The sequence below is a fragment of the Mustela lutreola genome, chromosome 4 (assembly GCF_030435805.1).
Source record: "Mustela lutreola isolate mMusLut2 chromosome 4, mMusLut2.pri, whole genome shotgun sequence".
NCBI lineage: Eukaryota > Metazoa > Chordata > Mammalia > Carnivora > Mustelidae > Mustela > Mustela lutreola.
In genome coordinates this window covers 58,564,556-58,578,140 of record NC_081293.1, presented here as the reverse complement: position 1 = coordinate 58,578,140, position 13,585 = coordinate 58,564,556, and the positions used below count along the sequence as shown (strand labels likewise).

Sequence of the window (13,585 nt, the reverse complement as noted above, 5' to 3'; positions counted from 1 at the left end):
ACTGCTGCCTTCGGCTCGGGTCATGATCTCAGGGTCCTAGGATCAAGTCCCGAGTCGGGCTCTCTGCTCAACACGGAGCTCTCTGCTCAGCAGGGAGCTCTCTGCTCAGCAGGGAACCTGCTTCCTTCTCTCCTCTCTCTGCCTGCCTCTCTGCCTACTTGTGATCTCTCTCTGTCAAATAAATAAATAAATAATCTTTAAAAAAAAAAACAAACAAACAAAACTTCCTCTAAAATCAGGAACAAGACGAGAATGGCCAATCTAACCACTTGTATTCAATGCAAAACTGGACGTCCTAGCCATAGTAATCAGATAAGAAAAAGTAATAATAAAAGACATCCAAACTGATAAAGAAGAAGCAAAACTGTCACTATTTCAGATAATGTGATGCCCTGTATAGAAAACTCTAAAGACTCCACCAAAAAAACTATTAGAACTAATAAATGAATTCAGTAACGTTGCAGGATACAAAATTAATATATAGAAATGCATTGCATTTCTATACACTAACAACATATTAGCAGAAACATAATTTTTTTTAAATCCCATATAGAAATACACTAAAAAGAATAAAATACCTAAGACTAAACTTAACAAAGGAGGTGAAAAACCTATACTCTGGAGGACAACTGGGTGGCTCAATGAGTTAAAGCCTGTGCCTTCGGCTCAGGTCATGATCCCAGGGTCCTGGGATTGAGCCCAGCATTGGGCTCTCTGCCCAGCAGGGAGCCTGCTTCCTCCTCTCTCTCTACTTGTTTCTCTGCCTACTTGTGATCTCTCTTAAATAAATAAATAAAATCTTTAGAAAAAAAAAAAAACCTATACTCTGAAAACTATACAGCATTAATGAAAGAAAGTGAAGATGATACAAATAAATGAGAAGATATTTTATGTTCATGGACTGGAAGAATTAATATTGTTAAAATGTCCATATTACCCAAAGCAATCTACAGATTCAATGCAATCCCTATCAAAATACTAATAGTATCTTTCACAGAACTAGAACAAATATTACTAAAATTTGTAGGGAACCACAAAAGGCCTCAAATAACCAAAGCAATCTTGAGAAAGAACAAAGCTGGAGGTATCACTATCCCAGATTTCAAAATATACTACAAAGCTACACTAATCAAAACAGTGGTACTGGCAAAAAATAGACACACAAATCAATAGAATGATATAAATAGCCTAGAAATAAATCCACACCTATATGGTCAATTAACCTTTGACAAAGGAGGCAAGAATATAATATAGGGAAAAGATCATCTCTTCAATAAATGGTGATGGGAAAACTGGACATCTAAATGCAAAAGAGTGACACTGGACCACTTTCTTATACCATACACAAACTCAAAATGGATTGAAGACTTAAATGGGAGATGTAAAACCATAAAAGTCCTAAAAGAAAATATAGGCAGTAGTTGGCATTGGCTTTAACAACATATTTATGGATATCTCTTCTCAGGCAAGGAAACAAAAGCAAAAATCAACTCTTGGGACTACACCTAAATAAAATGTTTTTCCACCAGGAAAACACAAATCAAAACCACTATGAGGTATCAACGCACACCAGTCACAATGGCCAGTATCACAAAGACAAGAAATAAGTGTTGTCAAGAATATGAAGAAGAAGGACGCCTCCGTGCAATGTTAGTAGAAAAATAAATTGGTGCAATCATTGTGATAAACAGTACGGAATTTCCTCAAAAATTAAAAGTAGAACTACCATGCAGTCCATTAATTTCCCTACTAGTTATTTTCTCCAAAAAAACCCAAAAATACTAATTTAAAAAGAAATATTCATTCCTATGTTTATCGCAGCATTATTTACAATAGTTAAACTATGGGGTAACCCAAAGGTCCATCAATAAATGAATGGGTAAAGAAGAAATGTTACTTATCAACAATGAAATATTATACAGACATAGAAAACGATGAAATATTGTCATTTACAACAACATGTATGGACTTAGAGGGTATTATGCTAAGTGAAGTAAGTCAAACAGGAAAGACAAATACCACATGATTTCACATAAATGTGGAATCTATAAAACAAAACAAACAAGCAAAAAAACCATATTTTAAATATGAGAACAAACTGTTGCTAAAGGTGAGATGGGTGAGGGGATGAGCAAAATAGATGAAGGGCATGAAGGAATAGAAGCAAACTTCTATTTATAAAAAAAATTAGTCATAGAGATAAAAAGTACAGCCTAGGGAATATAGTCAATAACACTGCATTAAATTGTTTGCCGACAGATGGTAACTATATTTATCATGGGGAGCATGTATGTCAATCATACTTCAACAATTAAAACAAAAACAAAAACTTTGCTCCTCAAGGAGAAGCTGGGAAATCGGGGTTCCATCTCATTTATATGGTGCTGTGTTAGAGGTAGAGTTTATAGTGAAAGTGTACTCAGCATTTCCTACCTATTTTGAAGTGGGCATTTTCTCAGTTGCTCAATGTACAGGAGTCTTTCAAATAATTTTTGGATTTCTCTCAGAGGTAACTGATCCGTGTGTAGTTGTTTATTCAGTGTGTTCGTGGGCAGAGGCACAAACTTCTTTTAAAAATACTCCTTTGGGGGGTGTGCCTGGGTGGCTCAGAGGGTTAAGCCTCTGCCTTCGGCTCAGGTCATGATCTCAGGGTCCTGGGATTGAGTCCCGCATTGGGCTCTCTGCTCGGCAGGGAGCCTGCTTCCACCTCTCTCTCTCTGCCTGCCTCTCTGCCTACATGTGATCCCTGTCTGTCAAATAAATGAATAAAATCTTTTAAAAAATGCTTTTTTGGTATCTTCTATCAATCCTAGGAAATTCTTAGTATCTTTTTTATACTTTTCTCTCTTCTGGATCTTGTATTAGAATATTTTAAAACTTGTCACACATCTTCTATGTATCTTAACTGCCTTAAAAAATATTTGTGTGTGTGTGTGTGTTTCTGTGGTGCATTATAAAGAACTTCTTAAACCCTATCTCTCAGATCATTAATTCTCTATCTAATCTGTCTTGCCTAACCATTGAATTTTTCACGATTATATTTTTCATTTTAGATAGCTCTGCCCGGTCAATTTTGACAGCCTTTTGTTCCTTCACCATACTCATCACACTTTAGTAAATAAGTAAGTGAATAACATATATTAAGCATATTTATATTCACTATCATAATTTCAATATATGCAGTGTTTGAAGTTCTGATACTGCCGCTTGTTTTCTGCAAAGTCTCATTCATGTATCTTGCCTATTTGTGAGAATTTTTTGTGGACTAGGTAAGAAGTAAACAGAGAACTTGAATTTACTTCTGGCATGTACTTGGAGGTACTGCTAAGACAGAACCACCTTATATTTTCAGCTTGGGTTTTAGAAGCTATTCAGATAATATGAATTCTGACCCAAAGTCCAGATAAAGATAAAGTTATGGGTAAAAAATCTCTAAGACAGTCGTGCCTGAATGGCCCAGTCAGTTAAGCCTCCAACTCTTCATTTTGGCTCAGGTCATGATCTCATCATAGTTGGAAATTGAGCCCCCCTTCAGGCTCCACACTTGGCAGGAAGTCTGCTACGCTCCCTCTCCCTCTCCTCCCTCTGCTTTTCCCCTCACCCCACTCTTGGTGTGCGTACACTCTCTCTAAAATAAATAAATAAATCTTTTAAAAAAAATCTCCAAGGTATTTTGTATTCTTTTTTCTGAGCTGCCCAGAGCCAAAGTTAAGCCAGCCAAGTTTTCCTATCTTTTGCTATAGGAAAGTGTTTTCCTTGTTCATTCAATAAGATGGTCAAATTAAAGGATCCTCAGCTTCATGCAAAGGCTCTCATGTGACTTTCCAGGTGGCAGAATATAAGCTTTGTTTTTTGTCCTCAGTTCATGGTCTTTCAAAATTCAAGCTACAGGCCATAATGGAAAAGAAATTCTCACATCTGCCAGCACAGTGCTGTTGCTGGCTTGCTAGTCTGGATGTCGGCTCTTTGTATCTGGCTGACCTCAACTGAATTTACCTATTATATTACCCATGTATTTAAAAATACTTTACATATCACTTTTAGTTCTTCTGGTTCACTATATTTCTAGAAATCAAGCCTTTTTAAAAATAAATCATATTATAGTGCTTTTAGACATCAGTGATGCCTATTTATTCTTTAGCTACGAAATGCTACTCTGAGGATTGTCCTGTTTTCTCCTTCAGGTAAAAACATTCCTCAAAATTATTACTTTTAGTAAAGACAGCAGATCTCAGCAGTTGCAGGGAATCTAAACTAAAGATAGAAATTAGGCTAAATAACTACTAAGAATAGAAAATTTTTCTCTTATCACAGTAAAAAATCTAAGCAGCCTATCCCTTAGATATGTTTCTAGTAGTTACCTCACTAAATTCATGTCCCACTTAAAAGTCAAGTAGAGCAATATACCGCAACTACATACACTACCAACTGGAGAAAGGAAAGGGGAAAAAAGGAGTAAAGGGAAAATGCTCTTCAATCCAAATCACAAAATGACATACAGCATTGCTACCTGCATGCTTTCCTTTCCTCCCTCCTTCTTGCTTCCTTCTTTCAATTCAGTGATAATCACCTTGCACTTACTATGTATAGAGCATCATTCTAGGTGTTGGAAATACAACAAAAAATAGGAATAAAGAAATATGTGAATGATAATAAAGAAATTAATACCCAAAAATAAGAAAATAAATATGATAGTTCTTTGAAAATGAAAAAATACTAAAAAAACAAAAACCAACAAACAAACAAACAAACAAAAAAAAAAACGCTTGTTATTATCATCTTTATCACATGAGGATCTGGATAATTCTTACAGACCATGATTATAAAAGCTACTTTATCCTACTGCACAAGAGAAAATATGTCTTAATGGACTTGGAGTTTCAAAGCAATTTTCACTGGCAAAGTTTCTTGCTTAAAAGTATTTTCAAAACTCTGTTAATCTATAATTGGACTCTTCTCAACTCTCATTCAGTCACAAATGCAAAAGAATGCCCTATAATTCACATTAGGCTCTCCAAGGAATCAACCCCTCTAGCTTGCATAGTGTTCTAATTCAAGTTCTATTTTCTCCTTTACCAATAAATCTCAGATTCCATACCCTCAACCAGCCATGAGCCAGAATGAAAGATTTAACAAAGCTTCAGCATGGTAGTTGTTGAATAAGCACTCTGATACATTTCCACACTATAAACATTTAATGAGACTTACTCCCAACAGAGTATTTACTACATCAGTTTATTTCATAGTATTATATTTGCAGAGGCAAGACAGAGCAAAGGTTATTTTGGATCTTTTACCAACACAGCTTCCTGTAAATAAAGAAAAATGCAACCATTTAATTTACAAAACCATTTTAAAAAGCTAAATGCTCAATAAATTCTGCTTTATCTAGTTCAGACAGCCTCAGCACCTATTTGTAATTCAGATATTTTATATATATTTTGTACTGGTTTGAGCAGCCTTAGCTTTAACTGAGAACTGATTTCAAAGGTTGTTAAGACAGCATTAAGATTTCTAGGAAATCTTTGGGACTCCCTCTTGCCTTGTTCAGAAGTGAGTCAGCCACTTATCTTAAAAAAGGGAAGGTGCCATTACTATACCTATTCCCACTCCTGTCAGTGCTACACACACACACACACACACACACACACACACACACTTCTCCTTCTCTCTAACCACTGCCTTATCTTGCCTGTAGCCGCTACTTTCAATTAAAGAGAGATAGAAGTCCCAAAAAAGGGAAGAATTTAGAAATCATCTGTTTTCTTCTATAATTCCAAGAATATAGAGTGAGTGTCTGGGATAAACTGGACATCTTACTCCTGACATAATTCTGTTTAGTACTATGAAAAATGTTATATACAATTCTATCCATCCATTTTAACAAATTTTACCTCACCATATTAGCTACTCTCCAAATACAGACTAGTTCTATTTAAATGACCCAGGTGCTTGATTACATTTATAATTTCTCTGATGGTTCACACAGACTAAGAATCTTAGCATAAAAAAGCACCTTAAGGAGTATCTGTGAGAATTCAATATAGCACAGAACTTAGAAATAATTTCTGGAATCAGACTAGATCACTTCCTGGATACTACCACTCACTAGGCTTCTGATTTGAGCAAGTTATATAACTTATCTAAGTCTCAGTTTCATTTTGTTTTATTCTGTAAAACAAAAGTATCTTATAAGGACACTGTAATAATTAAGTCATACATTTATGTTAACTGTTTAGCTATCAAGAAATGTTACATACTAACAAGTTAGGGGGACCTAACTTCTGCTAGTATCACTGGTATAAAATCACTAAGATACACAATCTTGCCTACAAAGAGTTTTCAGTCTTATTATGGGTACCATTCAAGAGTCACCACTAATCATCTACCTTATTTAGAATTTTCACATAGGTGCTAATAATTAGGAACTTAAATTTTTGCACATGTATTGATAATAATAAATTTAATAATGTTAGATTAGAAATAAAGGCATCTGTTTAAAGATATGTAACTAAAAGAAAAACATAAAGGTTAAATGAATTCGATTTTTCATGCTAAGTTTATCATGAAAGTAAAATAATGTTATGAACAATATAGGAATTATATGTGCTTAGTTTATTTTTTACATTACCAGGAAAACTTCAGTAATTTAACTGCATTGATTTCATTTGGGAAGAATTTGCCTCCAAATAGTCATTTCCACTCATGATAAGGAGAGCTAAAGTTTATCGAGCACTTATTATGTGCCAGTCACTGTTCTAAGCATTTTACCTGTACTATTAATTTACTTTTTCTGACCACACTATGATGTAGGCCCTACTATTATTCCCATTTTAGTGGTAAGAAAACTGAGAATTAAATAACTTTCCTAATAAGTGCCATAGCAGAGATAGGAACCTCAGCATAAAGAGATCTAAAACCCTTATCTTTAAGCATTACTCTACCTTGCTTCCCATTAAACTGTATGTCTGACTTGTATAGCTAATTATCTTTGACATCAAACTTGAATGTCTGATAAATATCTCAAACTCAACATGTTGAAAATTGAATTTCTGATCTCCCTCTCAAAACTGGCTTCACCCACAGTGTTCCCTATCATGGTTGATGAAAGCTATCCATGCAGTTGCTAAAGAAAAAACAAGAAAACAAAAACAAAAAACCTTGTCATTATCTCTGGTAGACACAGAGGTGTACTGTCCATATCTCCCTTCCAAGTAGGACTTACTGCTCAGCTGTGGGGACTGAGGCCAGCAGATGGCCCCCAGTGGTCAGTTTCTCAGTTGCAAGGGACTGCTCCTTCTTCCCTATCCCTGGACATCATATAGCCTTCCCAGAGCAGGATGACCTGTGCCCAGTGACAGACAGAGGCAAAGGGAAAAAAAAAAAAAAAGAGGAAAGAAAAAAAAAAAAAAAAAAAGCCTGGCTATTTCTGTTTGACAAGGTACACTTGAGGGGACTCCTCCTTCTAGAGCTCTCTGCTGATTGATCTAGGCTTTGTGGATCTGGCTTACAGGTAGACTTCTTTGGCTCAATCCTGCTCCCTTCCTCTTCCCTTCTCATATACTAATACGTAACAACACTCTGTATCCCAAACTCTGTTCAGTGTGTGTTTTGGATGACCCAGCCTGCAAGGTCAGCCATGACTCCTTTCTCTCACATCTGACATCTGTTCTGTCAAATCCAGTTGGCTTCACTTATAAAATTTACCTTAATAATCAGTGATGCCATCCTGGTCCAAACTAAACTGTGAGATGGATTGAGGTGATCAACATAAAATGTAAGAATGGAACATATATGACCATAATAGCTTTCTGCCTGGTTTTTCAGCTTCTCTCTTTGTTCCCCTTCAGTCTATACTCTACAGGCAGCCGATATAGTCCTTTTAAGACTCAAGTGTCATACCTCTGCTTAGTACCTTACAATAAATCCCATTTAACTTGAAGTAAAAGCCAGAGCCACTAAAAGCCTACAGAGTCCTCCATAACCTGTCCCCATTGGGTCTCCTTAGTTCAGCTCTGACTTATCCCCTTATTCTCCCCACTCAGGCACCCTGGTTTCTGTGCTGTCCCTTAAACAGTGGGACATGATTTCAAACCTTCATCCTAGATCCCCATCTGCCCAATTATGTAATCTCTTTCAAGCCTCCAAGTCATCTTGCCTTCTCAATGTAACATTCATTACAATTTACTTATCTACGATGTCCATTTTGTTTTTTTGCCTCTATTCTTCTTTGAGAACATAAGCTTCATGGGAGCAGTACTCAATTTGATCCCAAGCATAAAGAACATAGCCAATGATAAGTATTTGTGGAATGGATAAATCCTATATTTCGTAAATTGATTGATGTAAACTAAAATCATCATTTCAGTGTAATCAACAATCCCACTTAAAATTCATTGACTTCCTTGGGAGAAATGTAAAGGAATATTTTCCTGCTAATCATTTTATTGGAAGACACAAGGCAATGATGGAGACTGATAAAGTAATTGGATTTTTATTTACTCACAGTCTATACTCCAATCTGAAAACCCATATCTGTTATTTTCATATTGAGACACAGCAAATCACATTTTATCTTTCTCTCCACTTACCTCAAGCTCATCAAGGGCACTTCCTAGTGTTGCTGCCTTAGGTTCTGGTGGGGCACGCGTATTCTGGATGCCTTGTGAAGCATTTGAAATTACATTGAGGGCATTGTGAATTTCTTCACAAACTGTGTCCTTGCTGGCTTGGAGGGAAGCAACATCAGAATGTTCCAAACAAGCTGAGCAAATTGAATGCAAGAGGGGGGAGTTCTCCTTCAGTGAGGCCCGGGCCCCTGCAATTTCATCCCTCTGATTTGGAGATTTTAAGTCCTAAGGAAACACATAAAAAGAGAGCTTCCTTACCATGGGTTATAAAAGAAAGATTTATACAAAAAAGCTCCATTTTTCTGTCAATATAAATGAAAAGATAATAGACACTAAGAAGTCAGGTATAAGTTAAAATCAAGGGCATCAATTATTTCTACACTCCTTCAGATTCTGTTAAAAAGTTCTACAATAGGAAAGCTGAGCCAATTAGCAAATAAAGGTCACAATGGCGTAGACGTATAATAACTAAGTAGATCTTATATTTGTCAGTCATAGCTTGCTTATAAGTCAGAAAAATACTCTGACATTCACATTATTAAGTGCATTATAAGAGAGCCTGGATTACAAGCATGTTGATTACTTATTTCCATAGATGTTTATGACTGCATTTAACCTCTTCATTAAAACTAAACTGATTCAGTTAAGAATATTAAATTGAACCTCCTACCATTCAGCTATTTTCCACTTTTTTTCAGAAATACTTACTAATAATTTAATCCTGGATCTTTCTCTCTTTGACAATTATTCAAAAAATAGTTATTGAGTACTTAGCATATGCTAGCCCTGTTCTAGACACCAAGTGTACAGATGTGAATCCTACAAGGATCCTGTTCTCCTGAAGCTTATGTTCTTGTTTGAGGGGGTGGGGAACTATCAACAAAGAATAAACTAGGTAAACAAATACACAAGACAATTTCAGGCAATGATAAATGTTGTGAAGAAAACATAAAAGTGAAATGTTATAGAGACTGCTTTAGCTTGGGTGGTCAGAAAAGATATTTCTGAATATGACATTTGCAGTAAATATAAATGAAAAGCATTCCAAACAGTGGGAAGACAGGGAAGAGAAAGTCTGATATAAGTGATAGCTGATCAGAGTTAGCTCAAAATACCATGGAGAAACCTGGTAAACACTACATTAGCCAAGTGATAAAGGTCAACATCATCAGTGATGTCATGTGGGTATCAGGCAGCCCTTGACACACTGTGACAAGAGCAGCACTTCACCTTTCTGCTATTCTCTCCAAAAGTCCACAACCCCAATCTAATCATGAGAAAAACGACAAGCAAAACCAGATTGGGGAACATCCTGCATGATACCTGGACAATATTCCTCAAGAATGATAAGATCATGAAAAAGAAGGAGGTTGACAAACTGCACAAACCAAAGGAGATAGGGGAGACATGACAACTAAAGGCAATGTGGCACCCTTGACTGGTTCCTGGAACAGAAAGAAGGCATTCATAGAAAAATTGGTGAAATCCAAATAAAACCTGTAGTTGAGTTAATAGTAATATATCAATGCTTGTTCAGAAGTAGCAAATGTAAGATATTAACAACAGAGGAAACCAGAAGAAAGGTAGATGAGTATTCTCCATACTACCTTTACAACGTTTCTGGAAATCTAAAATTATTAATATAAAGTAAAAGTTCATCTTAAAGAAAACTAATTCAAGAGAGCTTAACAATAGCTTATGTGTTCCATATACCCTATCTTATATAATCTTTATAAAAGTTATGAAAAGATATTATCTCCCCCACTTTAAAGGGAAGAAAAATGAGGTTTAGAAAGACTAAGTTCCTGAGCCAAGTTACAGAACAAGAAGGTGGCAATTCTTGTACCCTAACGCAAGTCAGTATAACTGCTAAGCTATGATGTTAACAACTATGTTACAGTCTTTCCTACACAGGAAGGATTTCCTTTATTTGCTACTATACAGGGAGGAGTAATGACATAATTTATAAAGTGCTTCTAGATAATATCTTATTGATCATCACAACACCATTTGAGGCAATAAGGCTGGTGTTATTAGCCCCATTTTAACTAAATAGGTATTTAGTGTGAGAAGATTAAGAAGCTAGCAAAATAACTGAGATCTAAACCTAAGTCTTCTGATTGCAAATCCCATACGTTTTTCAAAACACTCTGCTACCTCGGGATAATGTTGCCTGAGGTTAATAAATGGCTGTGCTACTATATTTTTAGTTCCTTCCTTTCTGAAAATAAAGGCTGTCTGTGACTTCATGCAGGCTCTAGGGGAGATTAGCTTCTTTACAAGATGTAGGGAGGACAGTTAGAAGTAGCTGTCAACTCACTGTTGTACTCACTAATTACCCTAAACAAGACACTTTGTAGTTTTCTTGGCTTGCTATGATTTCCCTCTTATATTTCTGGTCTAGGTTCTAGTTCCAGCTCTGTCATTAGCACTGTGTTCAGGGTAAGTCTTCTACTCGTTCAGTGAATGTTTTTCCATCTCTAAATGTGGGGTAATGATACTTTTACCAATGTTCTCATGAGATTGAGTAAGCAGCACATCAGAAATGGAATGTACTTGAAAAATAGTAGAGAATTATGGAAAGAGGACAAATTTATTCTTCCTAAAATATTCCTAAAACAGTCTTCCTAAAATTTATCAAACGTGGTGTACTGTTTTTGTCCTGTGATGCTCTTAGTGATTTTCAAACTTCCCACAATTTTATAGCACTACCTACATTTATCTCAGTGTGATTTGGAAGAAAAATAATTGAATGTTTAAATAGGATGCACACTTCTCAGAGGTATAATGATAAAAAGTATGAATACTCAGAAGGAGCTGAAGAAAATTCTCTGCATAATAGAGCAATAATCAAACCTAATTACATAATACCATCGGAAGTGACCTATGCATTACACTGCTCTATGTAGAATGGCAAGATCAATGTTTAGGTAGTTTCTGAAAGGTGAAAGTTTGTGAACATATATCACTACAAAGAAAGATAAGGTTTAAAGTATTAGTTCTTTCACTCTGATGATGGCTATGTATATCTCACCATTAACTGTGGTAACTTTAATGTTGTAGGAACTTTGGAATTAAAAAAAAAAATTATAGGGATGCCTGCGTGACTCAATCAATTAAGCGTCTGCTTTCAGCTCAGGTCATGATCCCAGAGTTCTGGGATCGAGTCCTGCACTGGGCTCCCTGCTCAGCAGGGAGTCTGCTTCTCTCTCCTTTTCCCTGCCTCTGCACCTTTGCTCTTCTGCTCTCTCTCTCTTTCTCACTCACTCCCTCTCTCTCAAATAAATACTTTATTTATTTTTTTTAAGATTTTATTTATTTATTTATTTGACAGAGATCACAAGTAGGCAGAGAGGCAGGCAGAGAGAGAGAGAGAGAGAGGGAAGCAGGCTCCCTGCGGAGCAGAGAGCCCGATGCGGGGCTCGATCCCAGGACCCTGAGATCATGACCCGAGCCGAAGGCAGCAGCCCAACCCACTGAGCCACCCAGGCGCCCCTAAACAAATACTTTAAAAAAAAAAATTCTAAAACGTTTTGGAGTTTGAGCTTATGCTTTGTTATCCCCGCCCAAGGCAACTACCAAATCCTAAATAGCAAGCTGATAAATCTGTGAGAAAAGATAGATTCAGTGAACATATAAAAAATAACATATTACAGCAGCAGGTGGGGGGGAAAGAAAGGCATTTACGGAGTTTAAGTAAAGGAAATTGAGAAGGCAAGATCATTTCTCCTGAAGGGCACCTCAAAGGATAAATTTAATGTAGGAAATTGGTACACAGATAAAAGGGGAACAAATGGGGGCACCGAAGTGACTCAGTTGTTAAGCATCTGCCTTTGGTTCAGGTCACGGTCCCCAGGTCCTGGAATTGAACCCTACATCAGGATCTCTGCTCAGCGGGAAGCCTGCTTTCCTTTTCCTACTCCCCTTCCTTGTGTTCCTATTCTCACTGTCTCTCTCTCTCTCTCTGTGTCAAATAAATAAATAGAACCCTTAAAAGGCGGGGAGGGATTAATGCCACCCTTCTAAACAAAAGGTTGGGGTGGTGAGTGTGGTTATTTTATTTTGTTTTGACTGATGGTATCATGGGTTCAAAAGTTCCTAGGCTGTTGATTTATCCTAAAATTTTAAATCAGGTCAAAATAGGAATTAAATGATAGGGTCAGGGCACCTGGGTGTCTCAATCAGTTAAGCATCTGCCTTCAGCTAGGGTCATGATCCCAGGGTCTGGGACTGAGTCCCACATCAGGCTCCCTGCTTAGCAGGGAGTCTGCTTCTCCTTCTCCCTCTGTTGTTTCTCTCTCCATCAAATAAATACATCAAAAAAAAAATAGGGTCAATTAGGGATTTCTCTGGACAGAGAAGTCTAAAGAATTCAGCTTCTTGGGAATTGATACTTTTTTAATATCTTTTTTTAAATTGCTCCAGAAGAAAAAGCTCACATAAGATATCCAAGTTTAGGAGACATTAAATGCTTCCAGCTGATGCAGAAACACACAGATGGGATTAAAAAAGACCTTACAAGTCTGTGCAAGTGGGTAGAGAAGCAACATATGAGTTTTAACCCTGGCAAGAGAACAAAATATATTTAGGAATTTTAAAGATCACAAAGTATAAAAATGGAGGGCTCTAAGATATCAGTTAATTAATTCAACCATTTACTCAATAAATATTGAGTAGATCAGGCAGTACACTAATGTTAAGAAGGCAAAGATAAAAAGAGCGCATGGGTGGCTCCGTAGGTTAAGCATCTAACTCAGTTTCGGCCTGGGTCATAACCTCAGGGTGGTGAGATGGAGTCCCATTGTCAGCTCCACCCTTAGCCAGGAGCCTGCATTAGATTCTCTCTCTGTCCTTCCCCCTGTCCATGCATGCTCTCTCTCTCTCTCTCTAAAATCAATCAATCAATCTTTAAAAAAAAGAATGCAAAGATAAAGAACGTACAGATCAGAAGGGGA

The 13,585-nt window shown here is 36.7% G+C and overlaps 1 protein-coding gene across 2 annotated transcripts in view; it reads right to left on the bottom strand.

Annotated features, from left to right (window-relative positions):
- Positions 1-13,585, bottom strand: part of CTNNA3 (catenin alpha 3) — a 1,866,967-nt gene that overhangs the window by 1,368,721 nt on the left and 484,661 nt on the right. For both annotated transcript variants that reach the window (XM_059170124.1, XM_059170125.1), the window contains exon 6: positions 8,592-8,855. In XM_059170124.1, the coding sequence (XP_059026107.1) occupies positions 8,592-8,855 (264 nt within the window). The remainder of the gene's footprint in view (positions 1-8,591; positions 8,856-13,585) is intronic.